The following is a 15,048-nucleotide window of genomic DNA, read 5'->3' as shown; positions in this document are numbered from 1 at the left end:
ATGATCCATAAAAGTATTGGTAAGACCTGTTTCAAGCCAAACTTCCCATAGATTCTCTCAAATCTCTCAAATCCCCAAAGTTTTCTCTTATCAAAAAAATAAACCCTCTGAAAGAGACCTTTCACTGCCAATAAAAGGATATTGAGTTATCTGCTGTGCTGCTACAGCAAAGGACAGAAAATAGCCTCACCTCCTGCTCAGAGAGCCCATCAATGATTTCAGAAATCTCATGTTCACTTCTAGCAATAGTTGCTGAAAGTCCAGCTCCTCTTTGACCAACTCTAGAAAAAGGGGAAAACAGAAGTAGTGAGGATAAAGTGTAAAAGAGCTGTACTTTCAGATTTGGTACACAACAATGACAACATTCAGAATTCCTTAAAATCCTGTTGCCAGTCTCCCAGATCAGTTAGGACTGGTCTTTTATAAGTAGTCTCATGGTACAACTTCTGTTCATGTACTCCAAATTCAAACAACTGCTCAGTTTTAGAGGCAAATGTGCAAAGCTCACAAGAAGGGCATGCTTGAATCAACATCCAGCAAGGGGTGTTACCAGTGATTCCATTGTAAGCATGTGTTTTAGGACTCATTAATATGCTTCTGTTGAGTATCAGAAATGCTCATCAGTGGCACAGAAATCACCATCTTAATCAATACATCTGAGACACTGAATAACAGCTTAATTTTTTTTTTAAAGAAAAAACACAAAATTTCACCGATTTAATCAAGTTACTAACACAGTGCTGAGGCTCATCACAATAAAAGGAAGTTTTCAACTTTTGAACTAACAGGGAGAGCTGTAATTTTGAAGAATTTTTCAGCTAGTGATCTTTACACTTAAGAACATCATAATACATTAGGGCACATGGATCAAAAAGCATTTCAGAGATAAATATCACTGAGAGACATTAACACCATCATTTGCTCAAAGATTTTACTGAAGTAATCAGTTTGCACAAAATCTGTCAAAAAAACACCAAACCAATCCTTAGTATTTCTACATCAACAGTATTAGGAGCACAGCTATAGACAAAGATGCTATTACATTAGAGAACATAAATACAGTGTAAACAGATGGCCCCTTCCCAAGCAGTTTGCAGTTACAAAGATGAGATGTGTTTTTAAAGTAAAAGCTTCTCATAGATAGAAGTGCTGTTTCCATTCTAACAGTTTACTTTTTCCTCTTTTCTTGATTCCCCAAAGCCAGACACTGCAGCCTTCACGATAAATTGCAAACCAGCTGCTTTTCCTATGTTTTATGAATTAAGGTGATTTAGACAGATGGGTAGGATTAAATCTTTATAGGGCTTGAACTCTCAAAGGTGTATTAAAATGATTTCAAACATTGGATAAACACATTTTAACACAACTGAATCAAACCCAACCTAATTTTAATGTACTTCCTACAACTTTGAACTCTCAAATGAATTGCACTTCATTCCTTTTAAGACTTTTTGTACAATTTCCATTTAAAAAGTGTCTGATAGATTAAAATTAAATAATAGGGACTTAATACTTCATAGGCAAAACCGTGTAATTCAAAAAGCAAATGTGTCTTGAATAAAATTACATGGCAAGTAGAACAAAAGATCACTCAAATGTTAATTAAAGAAGTCAAATGATTTTTAGAGTGTGTAGGCTAATGAATATAGGGATCATGAAACACAAGAGTAACGGAGACACCCAGTGACAGAAAAATAGAAGGATAAAATAGGGCGTAGGCCCAAAATGAACAGGCTCACTTTAAACTGACGCTCCACAAATCTCTCTGTGCACTTCAGCAGCTTAACTCATAGTCTCACTGAACACCACAACCTATGAGCCTCTGCTAATCGCCCTCTTTTCCGTATTTCTTTTGGAAAATATGGGGTTTGAGCAGATCTAAAAAAGGGGGATAGGAAAGCACCAAACTGATGAAGTCAGCACAAAGCTGACAGGGACAGACAGGAAAGGCTGAGATATACAAGGACAGTGGATATACAAGGACAATCATGAAGATCCTGAGGATGTGAAGTGAAATGAGCTGAATGCCGTGAAACACAGTGAACAAAAGAAAGAACATTTTAGTTTACATTGTACGATACACTGATGCTCCTTTTAAAGGAATAAAGCAATGAGTATAAAACAACCATTAAGCTGAAGCAATTTTCTTGTAAGTAATTCTAAAACTGAAGTTCTAAGATGTATTTTGTAGGAATATTTCAAATCCATGGTAATACCTTTGGAATCGTTCTTGCTGTTCTCTTTGCTTCCGAATTTCTGGAAATTGTTTTTCATAGTATTCTCTTGTTTTGCTCTCCTTTGCTTTCCTGCGTGGATTATTTTCTATCCTGTCAACTTTCTTCTCCCATGCCTCCATCAGCTGATCATAACGTTGACAGATTTTCTGCTCCTGTTAAATTCCAAAATTAAGCCTTGAACTAAACAAAAATGCACTAAGACATCAGTCCACATAACATGGGTAGGCTCCCAGACTGAACAATCATATTTTTTCCTGCCCTAGTGGCTTCCATTTTGATGATGACACACACCCAATTTTCAGGAGAGAAGGTGAGGAAGTGGATATAAAAATGCAGATTTTGAATAGTACACACTATTTCTTTGCTTTATACATCACAACAGTACTTGGCAACTGCTATTACTGCCTTCCAGAAATCTCACATCTCCTGGTACCAGGCTTTTCATTAGTGGAATTTGTTTGATTTTTATTTATTTGAAATGTTTAATTAACAGAATGGGGTTGGAATGATCACAGTATATCCTCAAACTCAGCCATATGTAGGGAGTTGCTGCTATTTAACACACACACACACACACCCCCCCCCGACTGTAAGAATTTAAATACTTCATTACATTTTCATGGTGGGATCTTCCAATTCAATACATAATCTTCTGCTATTCATAATAACAATAATGATCTTTCAGACACCACCCAAAAAAGCCTTCTGACTTTGTATGCCACTTGCTACAACAGCATGCACACAAAAGCATTAGATCAATTAATACTGGTATCTAACATATACAAGTTGGATTAAAAATGCTGTCAGACTTCAAAAATCAGAAATCTGCCCTATTTTCTTTCAGATATTATAACTACTATACTAAAAAAACATTCAGAGAGAGGCCAGGCATGACAGTTAAAGATTTTCATTGGGTCCCTTTCATACATACTCTTTAGGAAGAAAAGCTTTCTCCTTATTGCAGTTTAGATGGTTTTCAGTCAAATAATCAACAAACCAGTTGTAAACCTGCAGTTTATTTTCCAACAAATCATCCAGATTTTAGCTTAAGATCTTTTTCTGATCGACAGGATTTACATGTTTGTAAATGTTTGGGGATGCAAGTCAAGGATCCAGACAGAAAACCAACTCGTATGTGCTCTTTATACAAAAACATGGGAATATTACCCGTTGTTTTCTTGCATGATTTCTTCTTTTAAAGAACAGTATTAGCTTTTTCCTCATCACTTGGTTTCTGGAAAGCAAAATTAGAACAAAGTACGTAAGAATTAAGCACTTCTAAACTACTCAACAAAGCCCACTAGATGCTAGATGTCAGATCATTATTATAAAAAGTATTTATTTTGGGGTATAGAAAGCAGAGGGAAAATTCCTGATGAAGCAATGATCTTAGCAATACTGTATTTTATCAGATAGAAGATTCCTGAAGATAGGTAGAACACACAATTGAGACACAAAAGCTTCCAATTTCAAGCTAGGTGCTCTCTTTCACCACAAGAAAAATAGTTTGCTAAAACGAGTAAATTTGGCTTAAGATGATACACTCTGGGAGAGTGTAATTGTAATTCAGCCCTGAAGCTAAGAGGTTTACAGTATACCGCTAAAAAAAAATAAGTACACAGCTACAGTTGAAGAAGTGGAGCAAGTGTAGATCCCTTAAAAGGCACAATAACAAGAGATTAAAGCACTTACGTTTTGATGTTTTCATGGTAGACTTTTGTGTCTGATGGTTGGTTGTAAAGTGGCTGCAATTTTGGATTAGAAAAGGTACACTTAGGACGTCTCAATGTATGTAACTCTAAAAGTACATGCAACATATTTAACAATATTTTAGTATTCTGCTAACAGTGCACTCAATCTGAGATGCAGCAATCTGAAAGGACTAGAAGATATTCAACACAAAGCACAGGTTACTTAAAATTAGATTATAACTAGTTATGTATATAACAGTATTATTTTTTTTCCATACTGTTCTCTCAAGTAGATTCCAATCTGTTTTCAAAATGACACTTATGTGGTCAATCAGTTCATCAAGCCCCAATTCACCAGTGCATTTAAGCACACAGTTCCTATATACATACACACAGAACTACATCTGTTCATCACAACAGAATTACAGCAACTAGCAAGACATAAAGGGAGGCGGTAGGGAGGGAGAGACGGGATCAAAACCAAAACCAAATCCAAGCACAACTTACCAGTTCAACTTTTGGACCAAGACCTTCAAATATCTTGTGAGCTTCTTCTGCTTTTTTCTGCAAGCAAGATTTTTGTACAGTCCAAGTAAATAATCTGAAATCAGTGTCAGAAGTGTATCTGAACTCTTTCACTTACACTAGGTGCTAAACCCTTCTCTGCCCAAACTATATCCTTCTTAATCTACTTCTACAATGTTGCCTCAGCAAATCAAGAAACCTGTACTTGAATTGTGCAGTTACTACTCTGATCTCTGTGTTTGGAAGCTGACAGGGCATAAAGGCAGAAACTGACTACTGCAGTTCATTTAATAAATAATACAGCAAATAATTGTTAAGAGGAAGAGAGGTGTCCGGTAAAACAAAAATTAGTTAACTTTGGAAAACAGAATTAAGAAACTAAAATCCTCCAATTGCCAAGCCTGAGAGTGTGAATCAATGTGTACGTAAACAAACATGGAGGTTCATTAAAGGTCCTCCTTCCACTGGGTGAAGACCTCAAAATAATTCTGACCCTAAAGGAGGCAGCTCTACATGAGACAGTTGGCTTTCACAAATTCATTTCAAGCCTGTACTGTCTTCCAAAGCCCTTTCTCAGAAGAGAAGGCTACCTGAAATAACCCAATCTAGTTCAAATTTGCTTCTTTCCCCCCAGTAGCTGTATGTGTTAGCCCTAAGGCATTTGCAAATATAGAATGGACTAATCCATTAAGCAGTTATTATTAGAAAGTGTTTTGCTAAGTTCTAACCTTTTTCCATGTAAATTCAATCTTGAGGAAGTATTTGGAACTCACGGCTGCACAAAGTAATGGTATATCAAGAAAATATTATAGTATTACCCTGGTACATTGTTTTTTCTGGTCTCAAAAGACTTAAAATTTAACTCTAGCCCTATTATCTTAGCCAAATTTTAACCAACAGTAGCTGAATATCAAAAGTAATTATCCTAAACTGTATGGTTTGAAGATGAAAGCTGCCAAAGGACTGTCCTCTTGTACAACTGCAGAAGAGATACCAAACAAGTGCTACAGACACAAATGGTTTAATTTATCTTTAATAACCCTTTAAGTAAGTCAGTGAGTATTGGCATGTGCTATTAGTATTAAGCCAATCAATGCTGCCATTCTACATGACACATAATTTCTGATATAAGAACTCAAAACAAGTGCTAAAACTGATTCACAAATGAATCAAGTTTGGTAATTCCCCTTGTATATAGAATACTGTTTGTGTAGCTGTTCGTACAGAAGCAGCTAATTGATTACTATATACTGACACACTACTCCACCTCAGGCAACACAGAAATGGGATTCCTCATCTCCTAGCACATACACAACATAGGGAGTGCAACAGCAAGTTCAAAATTCTCTTGTAGAATCCATCAGTAACCAGTTAGCAGAGAAAGAGTACCACAGCAGCCCACTAAGATGTACATATTGCTGTACATTGCTTACATCAGTTCTTATAACACAGTAATTGCCTCAATGTTCTGTATTAAGTAAATACATCAAACTTCAGAGAGAGCTGGGGAAAGGGGAAAACAGACTGAATGGAATGTTTGGGATACAGTTCTACTCTAGAAAATCTAGTATTGTGTTGCAGTTTTTTACCACCTCAAATTTGCAACAATAGTCTATTGTAACAGAAGTTAGATGTTCCTCTAAACTACAAAACAGAATTGGGAAATTAAACAAACATATACCGCTCTCACAAAAGAGTAAAATACGTTCAAAACCAGCTGATACCCAATTCACTAATCTCAAAATACCAGAGGAAAAAAAAGCAGCAAGCACTTTGCTGCTGTTTGTGATCTACTGATCTCTTGTACTTTTATCACCACTTATGCAACACAAGCTCACAATTCACCTACATACTGCTTCTTCATATCTGTTCATTTAAACAAAGTGCCAGAAGTCAGAGTTTAAAGAGAAGGCATGTAATCTTACAACATATGCAGCTTTTCCCCTTCAGCCAATTTAAACGTTGGGCCTTCAGTCAAGCTTCTCAGTTTTTATGCGAGGAAAAGAGCATTTAAGACTAATTTCTGAAGCATTTTTTCATATCCATCATGTGTGTGTTCATATATACCCATCTGAACACCAGGGTCTAGGGATGAGACCCACAGATGTGTTTCCCTAGAGTGCTTGCAATATAAAAGAAGGATCCTGTGATCACGAACAGTCATGAAAATGTCATTCATTTAAAGAAGTAAATGGGTATTAAAAGAGGGGTGGGCAAATCAATAAAACAGATGAAGCAAAAACTGCCCCACAGAAGCAAATGAAGATGTAATGAATTTTAGCAGCTGGGTCAGATTCACAGCTACGCTATTCAACTAAAAAGCGCTCTTACCCGATTCTCGTCGTAAATGATTTGGACAATACTGCGATGTTTCTGTTCCACTGGAGGAGGGGAGACAGGCCTCTCTGGCTCTGGAGGCTTAGCAGCTTCTTCTTCAAGTTGTTGCTAAGAGACGAAAGAAAGAAAATCAGCCATCCGTACCATGTTACCCTTACCAGTAATTAGTCACCAGAGATAAAATATGCAGCTGATCAACAGTTAGCACCGCCTGTTATTCGTCTTCTTAACTGACAAGGAGTGAATGAAGTAATTTTAATGCCAACAAGGAAGGTAAGAAGACTATTTTTTGTACTATTAGTAAACCAAATTAAGAGTTTACAGGACTCACCTGCATTGAAAAAGACTTGTTTTAGCTTGACATTTAAAGACATTGTCACATTTATCATCACTATTTAAGTTTAAGCAAAAGTATTAACTTTGGGGAACAGTTAACACCAAACCTGCCTTCTCACGGAGGAAATCATCCACAGCGCTCACTTTCTACATTCTAGATATTCCAGTGTCACTACTACTACTGTCTCATTGTTTAAATAGGCAGAAAGTCCTAACCTATTCCTCATCATTCCAAACGTACTTCAGAAATAAATCACTCCACATGTACCGAAGTTCCAAGATTGTTACAATACCAAACAAGCAAAAAAAAAAATACCAACAGCAAAAAAAACCCTGTAATCTTTTCCTAGCTGCTACACTGCTGTGATTTGCTTCCACACCAAATAAATCTGGTTCAGAGACATCTTCACTTTTTAATTGTAAATCTCCCTCATCCATGCCTGCCACAAAGATACAACAAAGAACTTCTGACACTAGGGATCCATCCTGTCATACAGTAGTGGCTAGAATGTGCTATACTGCCACGCAAGATTTCCAAATCTGAAAGTTTTGTAGGAAAAACCCAGGCTCAATTACAGCAAGCAACAGAAACTCACAGCCAGGTACGTTGTGACATCCTTGGGATTTTTCTGCTGAAAGAAATTTTACAGGTCACTAAAACTACAAGACACTTTAGGGGTTTCTAAAATTCAGACATAATTAAATGCTTCCATACGATAAGAACACACCACTCCAGAGTTGTCTATTTGTTTTCCTGGACATACAAGTTAACGAATCCTATTGTGCAACTTATTTCCTACAGAGGTCCCACTGAAAGAATAAAAAAGGTAAAGCTGGTACTACATCTATGGATCTTTGAAAGCCTTAAAAGGAAAAGGAGACAAGGACTTTGTTTTTCCCAATGAATAACAGATGCCTAAATTGAAGGGTGGGTTTAGTTGGCCACAACAGCTACTGGGAAAGCAACAACTACTGCCAGAAAACGTTTCCTTTGCCTCCAGCGGCTGAAGTGCAGTTCTCTTATGCAAAACATAGCCAGGACCACCTAAAAAACGTGGTATTTCCTCCTGTATTTCTCTGCTGTCTCTGTTTACTCACATCCCACCTACTACACTTTCCCCAAGGCTGACCTTAGCTCCAGATGTTAGCATTTCTTGCCCTTGTGAAAACAGATGATCCAGGGACTTTTGTACAAGCTCTGGTTTTGGAGATGCATGCAAGGGATTCTTCCCTTGCATAGGCTGTGAAAGAGGAAAGATGACAGTCTCCCCTCACTCAACAGTCATCTTTAAAGCTGAAATTACAGTCACAGTGCCCTTGTTTCACCAGTCATCTAAAGTTCAATATAAATCCATCTACTGTTGGTGTTCCTCTATGGCTTCCTCCTAGTTTCAAAAATGTTTAAAACTACATGATGTCCAACCTGTTTAAACATTCTAGCAAATTCATATGCATAATCTTCCCTTTTTAGCTTGTTCATTTGGTTCATGTAACAAAAAAATTCACCACCACCAAAAATGAAGCTTTTCCACACCTTTTTCACTGGCAGATAACAGTAGTGTCTGTTATGCTTACTTGCTTTTTCTTCAGTTTAAGGATTTGCTGTTCAACTTTTGCAATTTCACGATCTACGCGGTCCATGCTCTGTATCAATTCTTCCTTTGACAGCTTTGAAGGTGAAGCATTTTGATCCTCCCCACAAGGCTGACCAGAAATTGGAGAAGATGGTCCCTCATGCTTTCCTCCAAAAGCCGGGTCCTTTCATATGGACAGTGTGGTGGGGGAGATTGAGAGAAATCAGTCATATTGATAACATGTGAATGAGTGTTCAGTAATTAAACCAGCATGCATGAACTGAAAAGAATTTCCAGTTATCTATATCTCTGTTGAGGAAATGAGTTAAAGTTTAATATTTCCGTTTATTAATGCTCTAAATATTTTAGAATTAACTTGACAGCCCATTTATGATATTGGAATTTCAAAGTCCACCTTCAAAAATAACAGGACACTTCAGTGTCTACCTTGAAACTGAAATAAGATCAAAACATCTCCCTTATCTTCCTTAAAAGTAAACAGTATCTTTTATCTTTAAAGGAAAGGTTACTTGAGAGCCAATCCTCAATACTCCGCACATACACTGAAGAGGATATTCTTGTAACCATGACCAGCCTGATAAAGTACATCTGGAGTTAGTTGTGGTTATAAATGTTATGTTCTCTTGAACCTAACACAACTTAAAAATGATGACTTAAGAGAGGACAGGTCCCTATTTATTTGGCTTTGATTTTTTTGTCTTTGGGTTTTTTTTTGTCTGTTTCCAAACGACACATTTCAACATGCTTCATGTTCTAACATCAGCACAGTTGTACCTTTTGTTTATGTTCTCAGACCATCATGCTCCATGACTACCTAGCTGGTAAATGCTAGCTCAGCAATACAGCCCTCATCCAAGCCAGTCTGACTGATGACATGTTTGAATGCCTCTTCTCCTCAAGAAAATACTAGGCTGTATTGGTAAATTGAGACAGTAAATTTCCACATGTAGCACCTGGATAAAAGCTTAGTTACTGTGAACATGTTAATATCGCTTAGTTTCTCCAGCCCCCCTTTGATCTTTGCCATGCAACACAGCGAGTTACTAAAAAAATCACACGCTATCATAATTTCACTTCACAGTTTATTCACAGGATAAAAGGAATGGCAGAGAAAAGACAAGTAATCAACTGTTTAAAGTCTGGTGCCTATTAGATTTTGAATCCGTATGGTGAAATTTTTCTTTACATGATCTGGGTCTAGGGACTTGAGCTTCAGAAGTCACACAGCGCCTTTTTGGTGAGTGAGGCTGCATGCTTGTGTGTGCACATGAGAGAAGGTATTAAATATTAGAGAGACTGGTCTGCTCTATACAAATAGCTCTCACCAATATTCAGTATCTACAATAAAAAATATCTACACCAAACTACATTGTCCTACCCTTACCCAAAATGAAGCAGTGAGAATTACTGTTCTGTAAATAAGCAGATTCGTTTTAAATGCTTAAGGAAAAGGGGGTGGAAGGGTGTACTTTGACCATTCAATACAAATATTACAGAAAAAAACAGATCTACATTAATCTGCCAGTAGATTTCAATTGTAAAGCAGAAATATTTCATGCACTAAATCATTTTGCAAATGAGTTTTTAATAACTTAAGAGTGCAATGGCAACTCAGAACATTAGACTCTTTACTGTGTTTGAGGCAGACTTATCTCCTTGTTCTTTCTATAAGAGTAACACTGACTCATGACAAGTTTGTGATAATGTGCAACATTAAATTTCTGGGATTGAAAAATGAGCCTTAAGCAAATTAAAAAAAAATTACCTAACAACAAAGAATTTATTTGCTCACTACAACATAGTGATTTACACCTTCAGCACTGCAACCAGAAAAGGCTTTACCTTCTTAATATCTGCAGATCTCAACCCTTCCTGCAGAGGATGTACTAAAGGCAAGACAGTAGCTGCGCTGACACGCTGAAAATGGGAATCGGAGACTTGCTCAAGACGTGGTCGCTTAGATTCCAGTGAATCATGATCTGTCTGAGATGGACCTGGATGAAATTGCTGTTCATATCCAGTTCTCCTTTCCTGAGGCCTAATACACAGAAGAGAGAAACTATTAAAATATATGCTGTCCATACAAGAAAAATATTCGGTGTTTCTCAACCCTTTTCAAATATACAGGAGATGCAATACAGTGAAGCCCCTTCTAAACAGCAAGACAAACGTTTCTAAGTATGATCTCCTAAAATACAGGTTAAAATCCATTAAAAAAAAATAATCAAAGTTTTCTTCAGTCTTAAGAGACAGTTTAAACAGATACCCATCATTACAAGCACCCGAAGAAACTTAACCACTGCGACGACACTGTTCAAATCAAAGTTCCGATTCAGACTGTAAACAAAAAAATCCATGAGATAAACATCGTATTATATTCCACTGAACACAGATGGCCACAACAGCTCCATTATTTCCTTTTTGCAGTCAAATAATTTTCAAATATACACAGAATGCTTGAAATGGGCCACGAGTCTATTTGGAACTTGATCTCTACTAAAACACTACTCTATGACAGAAACAGTCATTGATTCAACCCATGAGTCATCTAAAACCTCTTCCTCCTCCAAAAAATGCAGAACACTATCACTAGCTCCTTTACAGAGCAATGCACAGGATGTCCATAAAAGAACCTCATATGCTTCAACATCTTCCTATGAAGTGCCACTGAAGAGATGACAGTAGTTTCCTGTATTTTGCCAGAACTACTGAATAAGCTTTTACAAATTTACAAAAGGGGGAGAGGATTTATTTCTGCTGTAAACTGACATTTTGAGAACTCTACAAGCTACTATGATTCTCAGCACTAAAACAGAGCCTTACTGGCATTTGGTGACACAAGATGAAGGCAAGACACAAGCCCCAGGTTTCACTATCACCAAGTTATTTCTGGTTTCACTATCACCAAGATATATTCTAATGAGATTTTAAGATATAATAATATTTAAATAACATTAATCACTGGTATTTTTTCAGAACCAGGTTATCTCAGTTATAACCAAAATAAACTGCTAGCAGTAATCCAGCATATAGCTGTCCCTAGCAGATATACTTACTAAGAGTCCAAGGGAAAAAAAGAGCTTGTTATAAGCAATAATACTTGCTTACAGCTGCACATCAGCAATACTAATATGCTAAAGAATTGAGAAGCATAAACCATATAGTAACCTCTCCCCTTAACAGAAGCATATTCTTGCTAACTTACTACAATCCAATTCATCATACCCTGATCTATAGTGCGTTTTTAATTTCTAAATTTGATTTTCAGAGTACATCCAATATTCCTCAGGTATACAGTCAATGAATGCTTAATATAGCCTGAAAAATTTCTTGAACCTATCAACCTTCCAGTAATACTAATGTACATTTGAGCATTCATCAATATCCACCATGAAGTAACCCATTTTATTGAGAAGATATTACTAAGATGAAACTAAGTTACACCATATGATTCAATGTATGCTTGCACTCCATTTGTCCTCAGTTCACCTACTGGACCCAGATCAGTTGCAGCTACTTACAGAGACAGGAGTGGTATACGAGACTGACAAAAAGGATATTTAAAACACATGATATGGAGCTGTCAAGTGTCTTGCCAAAAGTAATATACATTCCCATTTAGTCCTCTGTGCCTAGAAGTCCATTTTCTGCCACATTTCAGTGCTTTACAACTCTTACAACTCAAGTACCCAACTAGCTCTATTTTTTCTTACTTGCCCAGCCACACAGATATCATCTGTTGAATAAACAAGCCTAATCTAGAAAATATGACAGGTAGTATTCACTCTAACAACTCCTGCACTTGCTGCTTCTACTCATCAAGATGAAATTATCCAAAGGTACAAACTCTACACACTTCTGGCCTAAACAGCATGAAAAAGCTTGTGCTATGCACTTGGATTCTCAGAAGTTTGCTGTTAGGAGAGATCTGGGAAAAGTGAAGCAGACAGTCACTTCCTGTCTATGAAACAAATGCACTAGTTAAGCCAAAGGGACTGAGGAATTACACAACAGCTACAACACTCAAGCGCAGGAGACCAACACTACTACAACAAGGGAGCAGCATAACGAAATCCAGTACTTAGACAAAAACTATGAAACACAGAATCCTTTCTGTTCAAAAGTTGAAACTAACCTTACAGAAAGCACAGACTCATGGGAGATTCATGTTCACATACTTCAAAACCAGAATCCTCACCTGTCAGAGCCCGGGTGAAATTCGGAAAGCAAGGAAGGCCTGCGCCGAAGTTGCTGCTGCTGTTGCTGCTGCTGCTGCAGGAGCTGGGTTGCCTGACTGACTTCCAGGTGAGACGAGCGATAATCGGGAACTGCAAATTCCTAAATGAAAGACATTTCTGATGTTAACAAGAACAAAGGTACACAAAACAGGATCAAAAGAGTTTGGTGTCCTGGAATGATCATTTCCAAAGATACTAAATACAGACCAAGACCATACCACTAAAACTTTAACCCAGCTCAAAAAATAAAAGCTTGTAAATGGCAGTTCTAAGTTTTAAATGAACTTTAAAGTGACTAAACACTTATGCTAAGAATTTCACCCAACAATTTCTACCAAAACACAAATGAGTCAGCAGTAGAAAAATATCCACTCAAATCAATTTCACGCATACAACCACAAAGTGGTAAAATGAGAATATATTTCAGCAACCCTGAAGCCATTTCTTCTGTTATCACCTCAAAACATTTTTACATCAGACACTTAATTAGAACTAAGAGTCAGACAAGACGCATTTCATTTATAATCAAAGTGAGGTACAAGACAATTTGTATATATGCGTCTTCAAAAGCAAAAACTTACTTTAAAAAATTATATGCAGCTGCCATTAACCAAAGAGAAGCCCTACAAGACACACAATAAGTTATTATCCATAATTATTTTGTTTTTATTAATTATCTGAAAATAAATATGGAGCATGCCAAAAAGCTCCTATTCTTGAATATCCTTTTGCAAACATGTAAGTAGAACAAAACATCTAAAGTGTCTGTAGCAGGAGAATTAAATTAAAATGAGAGAAACCTGAACTGTTCTAAAGCTAACAGCTAGCTCTCCACTGCCCACCATGCCATAGAGAGCACAGGATGGCAGAATGAATGCTCAGCAGGAATAACTAAGCAGGAGATTCTTAGAAATCATTACTCCAGTTCTGGCTAGCAGAACACAGCTAGCTGGAAGCACTGGTATAGCTGCTTCAGAAAAAAAAAGCAGTGTAACACAAGTTTTTAACTTCAGATTCACATTCTCCACATTGCACCCAGGTTTTGTCAAGCACCACATTTAGCTTACAGAGGATCTAGCCAAATACTCCTTACATAGGATGGAAGATAACTATGGGTGTACTTCTTATGCTCCGGGGCCTAATAGGAGATTAATTTGCCGTAAAAATTTAGTATCCACAAAAGCCACAAGAGCCCAGACTCTCAAAGGATTTGTTACAGCCAGAATGCTTCAGTCATATTACATGTACACTAACTGCAGGCAGATTATTCACAAATTCTTGGAAAATCATTGCTATCAATGAATACGGACTCAGCCACACTAACATTGGACAAATTTAGTATGACGACTAACCATTACTAAATTCAAGCAAAACTACAGCAAAAGTTCAAGAACACAATCCCTAGTGAATTTATTCAAACTACAAGAACCCAGTGATAAAACCAGGAAGTTTATATTAATTCCCTGTGATAAAGGTCTAGAATTATAAAACTTGGATTTCTGACAAAAAACAAACCCCAAACCCCAACATAAAACTAAACAAGTAAAAAAGCAGATACATATATAATCTTAAAGAAGCAAAATGGAGTGCTTTCAGCAAAAAAAGGAGGGCAAACAAAACCAAACCACCCCACAACTATCTACCTAAGCAACACTGGCAGTTCTCAGCAGGGCATGTGGTCTGCAACTCCACTGTTTTCAAATGTGAACGAATTTTATTACGTTGGTTTAAAAAGAAATAAAATACATCCCATTTGGCACAGCAAGCACCTGAATTATACTCTTGTTAGAATTGTAAGGCTCATGTCTCCTTACCTGCTGGTGCCGGGTGCTAGGAAAGGTGTACTGGACAGAGTGAGTAGGATAACGACTCTGTTCTGTGCTGAATGCTCCTTGGTTAGGAGGGTAGCCTGAACTTGACATTATCAGAGAAGAAGTCTTCACAAAGCTGTGAGATCAAGACCAGCAAGCAATCATGTTTCTAGGAAACCGCCTAAAGGAAAAAAGATCACTGATAAGCACCCAAGTACCAGATGTACTCACAATACATTACAGCCATAGTCACCTAAGCAAAACAACCATTACCAGTA

The 15,048-nt window shown here is 37.2% G+C and overlaps 1 protein-coding gene across 7 annotated transcripts in view; it reads right to left on the bottom strand.

Annotated features, from left to right (window-relative positions):
* Nucleotides 1-15,048, bottom strand: part of NCOR1 (nuclear receptor corepressor 1) — a 65,822-nt gene that overhangs the window by 36,506 nt on the left and 14,268 nt on the right. For all 7 annotated transcript variants that reach the window (XM_062622366.1, XM_062622365.1, XM_062622369.1 and 4 more), the window contains 10 exons: nucleotides 14,774-14,951; nucleotides 12,920-13,059; nucleotides 10,564-10,759; nucleotides 8,702-8,884; nucleotides 6,785-6,898; nucleotides 4,436-4,492; nucleotides 3,930-3,982; nucleotides 3,405-3,471; nucleotides 2,217-2,389; nucleotides 191-281 (listed from right to left, as the gene is read on the bottom strand). In XM_062622366.1, coding sequence (XP_062478350.1) covers nucleotides 191-281; nucleotides 2,217-2,389; nucleotides 3,405-3,471; nucleotides 3,930-3,982; nucleotides 4,436-4,492; nucleotides 6,785-6,898; nucleotides 8,702-8,884; nucleotides 10,564-10,759; nucleotides 12,920-13,059; nucleotides 14,774-14,881 — 1,182 coding nt within the window. In that variant the 5' untranslated portion in view covers nucleotides 14,882-14,951. The remainder of the gene's footprint in view (nucleotides 1-190; nucleotides 282-2,216; nucleotides 2,390-3,404; nucleotides 3,472-3,929; nucleotides 3,983-4,435; nucleotides 4,493-6,784; nucleotides 6,899-8,701; nucleotides 8,885-10,563; nucleotides 10,760-12,919; nucleotides 13,060-14,773; nucleotides 14,952-15,048) is intronic.

Source organism: Pezoporus occidentalis, unplaced genomic scaffold, assembly GCF_034315485.1.
Source record: "Pezoporus occidentalis ecotype Australia unplaced genomic scaffold, CSIRO_AGI_Poc_V1 ctg241, whole genome shotgun sequence".
NCBI classification, from domain to species: domain Eukaryota; kingdom Metazoa; phylum Chordata; class Aves; order Psittaciformes; family Psittacidae; genus Pezoporus; species Pezoporus occidentalis.
Note: the sequence above shows the minus strand (reverse complement) of the source record. Positions and strands in the feature narration are given on the sequence as shown.